Below are 13002 nucleotides of genomic sequence, written 5' to 3' on the forward strand. Positions count from 1 at the left end.
CTGGTTTGAGTTGGAAGGGACCTTAAAGCTCACAAGTTCCAACCCCCTGCCATGGGCAGGGACATTCTTCCACTCCCTCAATTCAGGTTACATTCTGCTACTGGTTTCCTTCCCTTTGGTAAGGAAGCCCCTTAGTCGACAATGTTATTGTGCCCATCTGAGATCATGCCTTGGGGCATAGGAAAGCGAAATTCCTGCCACATGACAACAGAAATGAAGAGATGCAATGTGAAAGAACAGCTAATGAGAGAAACTGCTAGATGGGTTTGGGCCAGCATTTCCCCTTTATCTTCGTTCTGGTCAACCATACTGCCAAGTCAAGCTCTGCTGTACAAGCCATAACTACATTAACATCAGCATCACCCCAGCAAAGCCACATGGTACCAGCAGCAAGAGGCAGAGGGCAGCCTGGCTACACCAACACCAGCTAAACATCCCTGGGAGGTCCTGCTTTCCACCCACATCACCAACACTCAGACCATATGAGGGAGCCCTTGGCTGAACATGATGACTTTGTCATTGATCGCTTTGCTGGAAGCCTGGGATGCAGCACATGGCCGGGATACCCATGGAGCAGGATCCACTCTGAAATGTTATGGACCACTTGCAAAGCTCGGAGAGGGCCATAGCCATGCACGAAGAGCGTAACACACACAAACACAAGGTACAAAGTGTTTATTCAGAGCAGGTCTGCTCAGGATGCTCAGCAGTCATTGCACCCTGCAATGCACCCCCTGGCAGCCACGCACCAGCTCCCAACCCCCTGGATCCATCCTCCAAACGCCCCTTTGAATCAGAACACAAAACACAACAGAGAAAGCAAGCAAGGCAAGAAATCCATCTGCTCCTGAGGAGCACAGGGCCTGTTTCTGAGCTCCCATGAACAAGCACAGACCTTGGCAGGAGTTCGGGCTGGCTCTGGGCCACCATCCCAGCCCCAGACTGGAGGAAGCTGCAGTGAACTCTGGCAACGCGGTTACCCTTACTCAGACAGAAAAGACGCCAAAAAAGAAGACAAAAAGAACATTTTCCTTTTCCACTTGGAAAATCCTTGTTCAATATCAGCTCGGTGGCTTGGAAATGTCTTGCTGGGTGTAAGGAGAAAAGGAGGTGAAAAGGTACATCATAGAAAAGAATCATAGAATGGTTTGGGTTGAAGAGACCTTCAAAGCTCATCCAGTCCAACCCCCCTGCAAGGAGCAGGGACATCTTCATCCAGATCAGGTTGCCCAGAACCACATCCAGCCTGGCCTGGAACGTCTCCAGGGATGAGGCATCCAGCACCGCTCTGGGCAACCTGTGCCAGTGTTTCACCACCCTCAGTGTAAAGGATTTCTTCCTCACATCCAGCCTGAATCTCCCTCCTTTAGTTTAAACCCATCACCCCTCATCCTATCACAACAGGCCCTGCTAAAAAGTCTCTTCTCATGTTTCTTACAGGCCCCTTTTAAGAACTGAAAAGCTGCAATAAAGTCTCCTGGAGTCTTCTCCAGCTGAACAATCTCAACTCTCTCAGCCATTCCTCACAGCAGAGGTGCTCCAGCCCTCGGATCATTTCCATGGTCTCCTCTAGACCCTCTCCAACAGGTCTATGTCTTTCCTGTACTGAGGAATCCAGAGTGGAACCACACTGGGTGGTCCTTATGTAAAAACACCACAAACGACACTTTTGGCACTTGCAGCCTTCGTTTACTTCACAGCACCAGACTCACTGGCATCCAGGTCTCTTTCCCCGTAGTCTTCTGTAATGAGGGAAAACTCATGCTGTCCCCATGCTGCAGCACTATGCACCTATCGCATTCTCCACATTGCAGCTTCCAGGAAGCCCTGACCACTTCTGCACCCACAGACGAAGCCCCTCTTAGTGTGGTTGTTTTAAAACCCCCCAAATCCCCAAAATCCCAGCAGCATCACAGGTTCCTGCTTTTCTGGGGAGGGTTTAAGTCATCTGCTGGCTCCCTGGCACCTTCTCTTGGATCTCCTCATACTTGGGCGGGGGGGTGAGCGGCTCTATCGTGATAGGGGCAGTGCTGTTCCCCTGCGCCAGGTTTAATCTGATGTCCTTCAGGTGCAGCTTCTCTGACTTGATCCTGCGCACCTTGAGCGGCTTCAGGCGCTTGCTGAGGCGGGAGCCGTGCCGCCCGGGCAGCCGCTCTGTGCCTGGCTCCGTGCTCGTGGCGCTGGGTGCTGCGGTGCTGTCATCCAGCCCCGTCAATGACTCGTAGGAGGGAAGGGAGACGCTGATCCTGGTGCTCCTGTCCAAGTCTCTGGGCTCAGAGTAGCCCGTGTTCATCACCTCCTCGTAGCTGGGGACGTAGTACTGGGAAGATGTGTCGTCGTCGTCCTCTTCTTGGCTAGATGGGAAGAAATTAGGCTGTCAGCAGCACATCAGCTTTGTGTGGAGACGGGTGGGAGAGGACAGGATAAAACCCTCTCTGCAGACCCTTAACAAATTGTTTTCCTGTCTATGTTAGAGAATCCCAGCCTGGTTTGTGTTGGAAAGGACCTTAAAGCTCATCCAGTCCAGCCCTCGCAGCATCTCCGTGGCCTCCTCTGGATGAGTTCCTTTGTGTTTGACAGAACAGATCACAACCCCACCTATGTTCAGACAGGCTTTTATTTCTTGGTGACATACACCAATATTTGGTCATCACTTTCTTTGCCCTTAAAACCTCTTTTTCTATTGCACAGCAGTGATTTCTGCCCCCAGTAGAACACTGATTTCTCTCCTCCCCTTCTCAACAGTCAAACTGCATTTGAAAGGGACATCACCCTCTGCCTTTCCCATTCCAATGCTTTTTGAGCTAGATAGCTACCTTTTCTGCAAACAAATTCAGCTCTGCAAGACTTTAACCCCTATGCCAGAAGTACCTGCACATAGCCTGCAGAGATAGATACGTCTTTTGCAGCTGGAAGTTACCTTTACAATCCAATAGGGATACCCAGTTTTCTGGGTGGATCTGCATGAGAAGAATTCTCTGCAGTCACAGATTTGGGGAACACTTTCCCCCAGAGCATTCCCTATGCAGCAGCCATCATCTCCTCCTGTCTCCTCACACCCTGTGTTGTCCCATTGCCCTTCTGCTTCTCTCTGCTTGGCCACAGCTTGTACCAGGGACTGTGCTGATGCCCTGCATGGCTGAGATGGATGGGGACTTCTGCACCCTGTGTTCGCGCAGCCTGTGCCTGCTGCAGCAGCCTTTGCTCTACTCATTGGAGCTCCCTGAGCAAACAGAGAGCCCTGCAGACTTTCCCGAGGTCTAAACTCCATTCCCAGCCACAGCTGAAAGGCTTCTTTGCACCCCTGGCTGCACCCAACGAGATACAACCCGTTCTCCATCCATGCCCTGCTCCTCTCCACCACCATCACTGGCCTGGCTCGCCTGGCTTGCAGCACCAGGCTGCTCTCCTGCGTTAACCATTAACCAGTGCCGGCAGCATTCCCCCTCAGCACAATGCCTGTGCAGTGACAAAGGCAGGAGTGCCAAGTCTCGGCAGGGCTGGTTGGGCCACTGCTCCATCCAGACCCCAGCCTCCACACAAACAACGCTCCCTTTCACCTACAGCAGTGTGTGTACAGCTGGAGTCATTCGTTCCTCATCCCCACATGTTTGAACCCCAAACCACGACACATGCTCTCTTATTGCAGCCCTTCCAGCCTCACGCTCCTTGCTCCGGACCTCCTTAGGGAAGAATAGCAGCCCTTGGCTTCATTCCTATGCTCAACCCCACTCCCTAAAGGCTTACCTGTCTTCCTGGTGCGAGGGCTCCACAGACACTTGGTGCTGCACATGAACAATGTCCTCGCTCTGCCTCTTCTTGTCCCGGATGTTGAGGCAGATGGAGAGCAGCAGCAGCAGCACACCCGCCCCTACCAACACGTACGCCACTGAGAAGGTCTTGCTCTTCAGAATGCCTCCGTTGCCACGGTCGGGCTTGCTGCTGTTCCCAGCATGGGTGGTGGGTTTGTTGTCAGGGCCAAAGCCAGGGACCAGGTTCCACACAGCCATGATGATGCCGAGGACGAGCATCCCCAGCCCTATCGCTGTCAGGGCGTAGTGCGAGCCGTTGGTACGAGACTGGGCCATTGCTCTCACTGTGGGCTGGGTGTCCCCACCTTACAGCATGGCTCAGGTCTGGGAGGCTGCAGTCCTGCTAGCAGGCATGTGGTCCCCTCCCCAGGCAGGCGGTGAGCTCTGGGAAGAGACGGGAAGCCATGTTTAGCGCGTGGTGTGAATCAAAGGCTACACAGCTATCATTGCAGTGGCTGTGATAACATCGTCTTATCCAGCTAATCCTGGAATCTCGTATCAGTGTGCCTGTGGGGAGCACATCAGGACATAGCAAGGCAGCAAGATCCTTGACCGCCATTCTCATTGCAACCCTTTGCTGCCTTCTTGGCTGTAATATCCACCAAGCTTAGAAAGGAACCCAATCACTACCATGTGCTAAGAATGCAGACTGGCCATCCTCAGGAGTGTTATAACCAACCTCTTCCCAGCACCAGGAAGAATGCCACCAAAAGAACTTTCCGCACTCTCCGGAGCTGCGCTGCCCCAGATAAGCAGTGGCTATCACTGCACATTAACCTGGAAATGCTCACGTACAAATCTCAATCTGTACAACTCCTCCTTTAGCCCTGGTGCAGACAGAGCTGGGCTCCCTGCGGCGCTGGCTGCCTGCCCTGCACCACCTCTCCCTGCACGGAGAACAGAAAGCAAAACTGCTGCTTTCTCAGCCAGCACACAGCAGAGCATCCTGGCAGTGAACCCTCCTGACCTCGGCTGGGGGAGGTGGAGCTCTGAGCACAAACCCCTTCCTGCACCCACGGGCGAGTAACCTGGATCCCCGCAGCAAAGCTCCGCCAGAGCCTCGGACCTCCTTTGGAGCCTCCCTGCTTTACTCATGTGCGTAGCAGGGTTCTCTCAGTACCCCAGCACTGCCAAGGCCACTGCCAAGGCCACCACTAACCCACGGCACTGAGGCCTCGTCTACACAGTGTGTGAACACTTGCAGGGACGGCGACTGCAGCCCTGCCCTGGGCAGCCTGTTCCAATGCCTGAGCACCCCATGGGGAAGGAATTGTTCCTCATCTGCATCTAAACTTGGGGTCTGAACCTTCGTGCCTGTTTCCAGTCTCTCTGGACTTCCTGTGGCACCTCACCCCTGGGAGAGGGCAGGATTTACAATTCTACATCATCTCTGCGCCTCAAAGTTTTATGCAGATCCCTCAGCAATCAGATTAAAGCAGGAGAACTGACATACAAGTCTGTGTCTTTATTGAATTAGCTCTTCTTTTGGCTCTCCAGAGCATGTGCTTATCGCTGCTTTAGCAACAACCCTGACATCAGTGGCCAGAGAAGGAGCTGCTGCTATCTCTGCCTCCGGTCCAGCATCCCTGGGCTGGGGGCCCCCCCATCCAGATGGACACCCATCAGCACAGTGAAAGGCTGCTCCAGCCCTTGCCTGCCCAGGGCACATGGTCTTCCCTGCAGCCAGACCCACCTTCATCCCCATCCCACACATGCTTGCAGCCCTGGCAATGATTTACACCAGCATCTCTGAATCATTAAACTCCACTGGTGTGGCTGCAAAGCTGGGAGCACCTCCACCTCCTCTGTGCTTTCCTGGGCTTCCCGCACCCCCCACTGGCTCCCTGCAAGCTGCCGGAGCCAAGGGACACCTTATGACTTCTCTTGGGACATTCCCAACTATTACTTCAGCGTGGGAGGGCTTGGGATCAACCACACACCACCACCACACCTGGAGACAGCCTGGAGGCTTTTGGCACAGGCAGCAGCCAGGGTGGCAGCAGATAGCATCTTCCCCTCTGTGGGAGACACCAGCCCTCCGCTATAACGTTCCCACTGTGGGGATGCAGAGCTCCGATGCAGTCAACCTTGGGTCGTGCTCTGCATCCTGGTGCTCCTGGTGAAACTCTAACCCCATGGAGGTGACTCACGAGGAAGCACAACAGCCACCGCTGCCTGCAGCAGCACCGCACTCCCTGCCCTCCGCAACCTTTGGATCTCTCCTTGACACCGCCTCCCGCTCCTGCTCCAGCAGCAACAGCTTTGTCATGGGCTCACGAGGAATGAGTCTGCATCCAGGGAGCGGGTGAAACCCCGATGCAGTCACAGGGAATGGGATGATCTTGCTCCAGGGCTTCCAAGGAGTCAGAGCATGATGCACAGCTCGCAGTGTGCCACGATGGAGCAACACAGGATCATGGAATCAACTGGGTTGGAAAAGACCTTTAAGCTCATCCAGTACAACCGCTGCCCAGCACTGCCAAGGCCACCCCTAACCCATGGCACATCTAAACAGTTTGAGAACACTTCCAGTGACTCCAGCACTGCCCTGGGCAGTCTGTTCCATGCTTACACCCAACCTGCCTTCTCATTAATCACCTTCCCTGCTAATTGATGACCACTCGACCTCATTCTTGCAGTGGCAGGAGCCTCGTCACACAAAGGTTCAACCCACCAGCAACACAAACCCCCCACGGAGGCACAGACCAACAGGTCACAACTCGGGCTGTATTCTCCCATCTTTAGGCCTTTCTGGCTGCCCACATTCCACTGCCGCAGCAGCAGGGATGCTCCTGGCCAGATACAGCCTAGAGGATGTGGGGAGCTCCCTCCCTGCTCCAGTGGGGAGGGAAATACCCAGCATCGTGCGGCTGAGCTGAAATGCCGGCTAGGCCTTTGAACAAGCACCCACAGCCTGTTCTAGAGCACCTCAGCAGGGAACAGAGACCCAGAGGGACAGCCCCGTGCAGACTAGCAGGGCTTTCCCATGTTCTGCTGCTTACACTTCCTGCCAAGAGTGTACAGGAATGCGACCCACGTTCACCACTCTCGGCATTCCCGACGGACACTTTAGGAGCTGTTTCACCTTAAGTTTCATTTTTACCAACTCCTCCTCAGTTGCACTATTGCAGACAGCACCCAGCAAGCAGCAGTGCTTTCTTGGAACACTACACAGGGTGCTTCCCCCTTCTCCCAGCTCACCCAGAGGGGACCCCATGGCTCCCGGCGCTGCAGCTTCCTGCAAAACAAGGGCATCACGCACGGGAAAGCCAAGGCTTCCCGGTGCATTCCCGAGCTCACAATGCTGCAATGCACCCGGACAGACACGCTGAGGGCTGCAGTATAACAGCATTCAAGGCCAGGTTGGACAGGCTTTGGAGCAAGCTGCTCTAGTGGAAGATGTCCCTGCCCGTGGCAGCGGGTTGGAACTGGATGAGCTTTAAGGTCTCTTTCAACACAAACCACTCTGGGATTCTATGATTAGCTTGAACTTTGCCATTGAAGACCGAGAAACCGCCTCCCAGACTCTCTTTCTCCCCATAATTTCATCACTGCATCAGAGCAGTTCTTGCTGCAAAGCAGTAATGGACTTGGACACAGAGTCCTTTTAAATTTGTATTTAAGGACATTGCCATTTAGTCCTGGGGATAACGATGCTGCCACAGCCACCAAAGCCACGCTGGCACAGGCTCCCCGCAGGTCAGTGAGCCCTCACCGGGTCCAACCCGCCATGTGCAGTGTCCATGCTATTCCTAAGCCCCGCTCACACAAGCAGCCAACAGCAGCCTAACACCCCGGGAAAGGGGCTGCTAAACCAGAGCTTTGGGGGCTTTTCCTCTCTTAGGGCTGGAGAAGGCAGCTGAATTGCCAGCCTATGCTGTGTGCCCGGGCCTGGGAAAATCCCAGCACTTGGGCTTTGTCTCCTTCCTGCTTCCCTTTGAATTCCACTTCGCACCTTTGTGTTCGCTTTTTGTTCCCCTTTACTTTTCCTGATCTGCTGTTTCCTGCCAAGATAAAGCTGTTCCAGCAGCCTTCCCCCATGGTTCTTGGTCTGTGACCTCACTCTGTGCCAGATACCACCCTCGCCTTTGAAGCCTTTCAGTGCCTTCAGACATTACCCATCTGCCCTTCTGATGCCCCCCAAAGCTAAATCTGGCATTCCCATTGCCTCGGAATGCTTCCCAGCCCTCCTGGAGTGCTTTAAGCAGCTCCTATCACACCACAGGAGACCCAGAGCCTTACCTCTTGCTTCAAGCCACTAACCTGCCACATCGTGCTGGTACCACCTTCCTCATCCTCACCCTGGGTTTCAGCAATGCCCTTCATCTCACTGTGCCCCAAAGCAGTATCACCTCGCCCCTCACTTCTCAAACAGCCAACAAGCAAGAACAACCCAGACAGGAGCCAACGGAGAAGCAGGGGACTGATGGAGGATGCAGGGGGAGGGATGAAGCTGGCCGAGCAGCCAGGCACAAAGCCCCAGTGTTCACCCAGGCGGTCACAGGTATTCCCATAGGGATCGGGGTTTGCTGGGGATTAGGTTGCTCCACGCTTCCCGCACAGCTTCATGCAGGAGTTTTGGCTGCTTTGGTATAGCCTTAACACAGGTTTCTTGCCTAATAAATTCACTGGGAACAAGAAACACATTGAGCAGCATTCCCGAGACAGACACATACCTTGCTGCTGGAGGGATCACTCCTCCCACGTCCGGCTGGGAGCAGACAGCCCTGCCCTGGCCTCCCAGGATCTCCATATGAGTGCAGATATAGGCAGCTCCTTTATGGTGCTGAGCATCACCAACCCTCAGCTACCTGCAGGGTGCCCATGGGCAAACACCTCTCCTTCCGCAAGCACTTCCTGAGGTTTTTCCCCACCCGTGTCATTACCCATAACAAAAATCAAAGGCATCTCATACTTCCGAGTCACTTGGGGTGAGGGCTGGGTTCATCAGCCACACACCCATGTGTTCCTCCTGGCCATCTAGGAAGCTCGTCTTCCTGGCTGGCACGCCAAGACACCCAAGGCCTTTTGCAAGCTGCAGGATCACAGAACCACAGCCTGGTTTGGGTTAGAAGGCACTCATCAAAGGAAGTTCTTCCCTACTTTAAGGAGCTTGAAATCCCACCAACAGCAAAAGCCAGGAACAAGTGTCCTGGTACAGCTTCCACTCACCCAGGCTCCACCAGGCCAAGCTGAGGGCATCCTGTGTCACACACAGCACTGTGGGCTCCTGCTCACATGGATGTGCTTCCCAACAAACCCAGCCACGCTCTAAATGACCTCCAGGAAACATGGAGGTTTCCTGCTTTGGGGCACGCTGCCCGCAGCAAGAGCTGCTCCCACAGACACGAGTCAGGCCAGCAGGGCTCAAGCAGCCCTTGACATGGGGCTCCCTCACACACAACTTCTGTTGCAACAAGGCACCTCAACCTACTTCCATTGCACTGGTGCTGGGCATTCCGTGATTCCTGAGACACCCCTTTTGTAGGTATCTATGGGGGAACACACACACACAGATTGCTCCTGACACACACAAAACACGCAGAGCTGGCTCGGAAGGGAAAAACCACCCAGGCAGAGCAGAAGTCCATAAAACACCCCCCAGCAGCCAACAATTCCAGCATGGGGCTGTGACCGAGCGCGGTGCAGGTGGAATGTGGCTGGCACACTTCCTGCTCTCCCGAGCTACCAAAACACCCACCTGAAGGGGTTTCCAACCTGACCTCACCTTCCAAACCCAAGAATTCCGTGGTTCTGCCCGTGCCTCTCTTAGGAATAAATCATCACAACAGAGATAGGAGCTTCCCAATATAACTGCCACTGTCATGGCCTGTATCCCAAACCTGCAGCGCAGGAGGGTGCCCGTGCTGGAGGCCGGGGCTGCTTTGTCTCTAAAGCACCACTTGGGAGCCATTGGCAGAGTTGCCGGAGCCCTTCCAAGCTGCAGGCACCCTTTCCTTGGCAGGAATGGCACAGTGGGAAGAACTGCAACCCCCAGACCACTGCTCGGGTCACAGAGCACCCGGCACGGACCTGCCCTGCGCAGGTTCCCTTCCCTTTGTCTTTGTTTGCTTTCCAAACATGCACACCCCGTCTCTTGCACCTCCCCGGGCCTGATGCCTTCGAGCAACGAGTCTGTGCTCCGAGACTCTGCGCCACAAAGGGGCCAGTGGGCTGGGAATGGGGCTCACTCACACCCCCCCCTCCTCCTGACAACCGTGGTGAAGCAGCGGATCCTTCCCAAAGGGTGGCCGCTCTTTTCCTCACTCTCATTAGGCCATTTCAGTGCCCGCAGGGCACCAAGCTCATGTGCCAGGAGGGGTGACCCCCACACCACCACCACCACCACCCCAGCCCCCCCGTGCCGCTCACACCCCCGGCTTGGCCATCCCCTCGGGAGGTTTCACCTTCTGGAGCCCGGGCTGAGCTCCGGACGGCACCGGGAACCCCTCGCTCCCACGGGCTGCGCTCAGAGGCCCTCACGGCCCCCACACGGGGCAGGTTCCAGCCCCGGCTGCTGCCCCCGGTGCAGAGAAGAGCCCAACCGGGACCTGGCTCCAACCTGGGGCTGAGTCCAGCCTGGCCCCATCCCGGCACCGAGGCGGTTCTGCCCCGGGAATGAGCCTAAGCCGGTTCCGTCCTTGCCCGAGGTCTAAGCCTGCCCCAGCCCCGCTCCCTGCCCCGAGCACCCCGGGGCCGAGCCCAGCCCGAGCCGGTCCCGGCTCCAGCCCCGTCCCGGTCCCGATCCCATCCCCAGTGCGATGGCTCCAAGCGCAGCCCCCGCTCCCCGCCCCGCTCCCTCGCTCCCTCCCGGGACTGGGGTCCCGCAGCCCCCGGCCCAGCCCCGCGTACCTCCCGGCGGCGGCGGCTGCTGCGGGTCCCTCCCGGTGCTCCCGGCCCGGCCCTCCCGGGGCGGTGCTTGCAGGGCCCGGCCCCATCGGCGGGGCGGCCCCGGGGCAGCGCTCCCTGTGAGGGCACAGGGGGAACGGACAGTCCCTGACCGGCCCCTCCGTTCCCTCTACGGAGCTGTGGTTCCTTTCGGTGCTTTCTGGGAGCTCTCAGCCGGCGCAGGCGGTGGCACAGTCTGGTTCTGGTTCCCCTTCTCCAAAAGATCTGTGCTTGCAGCAACAACGAGCTCAAGCACATCAGGGATGTGCTTTGGTGTTCCCTTTCCCACACTCGTTATGCACCCAGTGGTGAAGGGGACAGACCCCAACCCGCCTGCTTCCTGGGGTCCTGGAACCCCGGAGGAGGCTCGTGCAGCACCTACTTCCTGCAATCCCTGCATTCCATCATGGAATATATAAGAACTATACGTTTCCCCACACCTCATCCCAGCTGTGGGTTACAGGTTGGGTCACTCGCTCCAAGCAGGGTCCTCGCAGCACTCACAGCCCCCATTTCTAGTTTAAAAAGCAACTTGTGAGGGATGTGCACCATGAGACTGGCTCTCACCCATGAGCAGAGCCTTTCCCCAAATGGGCAGCTCTGAGCAGAAACCTTGTTTGAGGAACCACAACCACTTGGGCTCATCGCTGTGTTCCACAAGGCAAAGGCAACAACCCCACAGAGCAGGGCTTGTGGTTGCAAGGAGCCTGGAAAGTGCTTTCATCCGGTTGCTGCCCTCTACCTCCATAAATACTCCCAGTTCACCACCTGCTCACTGGGAAGAGTCATTCCAGGTACAGCCATGGTCCTGCATGGGGTTGTGGGCTGCTCTGGGAACCAGGGAATCTCTGCACATTTCCATGCCTAAGATGCAACTGAACAACCACAGAATCCCAGACTGGTTTGGGTGGGTTCAGCACCCTCACAGGGACGAGCTTCTTCCTTATCTCCAACCTGAACTTGCCCTGTTTCAGTTTGAACCCATCACCCCTTGTCCTGTCGCTCCAGTCCCTGATGAAGAGTCCATCCCCAGCATCCTTGTAGCCCCCTTCAGACACTGGAAGCTGCTCTGAGGTCTCCACGCAGCTTCTCTTCTCCAGGCTGAACAGCTCCAATGTTCTCAGCCTGTCTCCATACCAGAGGTGCTCCAACCTCTGACCATCCTTGTGGCCTCCTCTGGACTTGCTCCAAGAGCTCTTATGTTGAGGACACCAGAACTGCACACAGTTCCAAGTGAGATCCTACGAGAGTGGACAGAGGGGCAGGATCAATCTTTCCATGCACTATACATCCAATAGTTACCAAAGTGGGAGCATGTTTCCAACACAGTGGCACAATGGGGCAGCGGGAAGCTGAGCTGTAGCTGCATTCCAGCAAACCCCATCACAGTTAACACCATGTCCAGCATCACCTCTTCCCAGCTGCCATCCCAGCACCAATGGGGGTGTGTTTTTCCTGACACTTCTCACACCCAGCTGTATAATAACCACCACCAAGGACTCAAATTCCTTTGGGGATGACACTGGGGGTGGGTCTTCCTCCAACCAGGAGTGAAAAGCAGCACTGCCACACTTGCCAGACCTGCCCCTGCAGAGGCAAAACCCATCACAAACCCAGCACAACTCATCACATCGCCTCATGTGACTCAGCACGACACAACCCTGCCTTGGGGGCACTGCTGTTCAGATGCTGGTGGGAAATCCCCCTGGTTTTGCTGCATCAATCCCTACGAGAGCAATCCCACATGGAACCAATGGTATTTTCCACTGGCTCACCTGCCCCGGCTCCTCCTCCTGATGCACAGCAGGGCTGCCCTTCCCTGCTCACCAGACCCTCCTTCTCTAATCAAAGGCCAATATGAGAGCAGTCCTACACCAGGAAATGACATTACATAGATCTGTGTATGGGGTCTTATTTGCGAGCCTTGTTTTGCATTTTCAGGCTTGGCCACCAGCTCAGGCAAATCCTTTCCTTCCCCTTCCCGCAGCACCCTTCTGTGCCAAACACAACCCTGTGCTCTTGGGCAGCTCCTGCAGTCAGTGCCTACAGCAGGGAATTGGTTTCTCTGCAGAAAGCGGTGGGAAAATCCACTTTAACTGGCACTGATGCTGCACAGGGAGAGCCCAGCCCTAGCTGGAGCAAGGTCACCCACCCTGAAATGGGCCCTGCGGACCCAGCACAGTGGAGACCTTCATAAATTGGCTGCTTATGCTCTGCAAATCTGAATATTGGCCAGCAATGGCTCTTTGGGACTGCCTGCACATCTTTACAGGTGCACACTCGAGCCACTTCATCCCTCCCC

At 55.7% G+C, this 13002-nt stretch overlaps 1 protein-coding gene across 1 annotated transcript; it reads right to left on the reverse strand.

Annotated features, from left to right (window-relative positions):
- Positions 1 to 1939: 1939 nt before the first annotated feature.
- On the reverse strand, positions 1940 to 4088 carry TMEM51 (transmembrane protein 51; the record flags this gene model as incomplete). Its single annotated transcript, XM_080631475.1, has 2 exons — positions 1940 to 2354; positions 3748 to 4088. 2 exons carry the CDS (start codon positions 4086 to 4088, stop codon positions 1940 to 1942), a joined length of 756 nt encoding a protein of 251 aa, XP_080487601.1.
- Positions 4089 to 13002: the final 8914 nt, after the last annotated feature.

Source organism: Psittacula echo, assembly GCF_963264785.1.
Source record: "Psittacula echo genome assembly, chromosome: 17".
Taxonomy (NCBI): Eukaryota; Metazoa; Chordata; class Aves; order Psittaciformes; family Psittacidae; genus Psittacula; species Psittacula echo.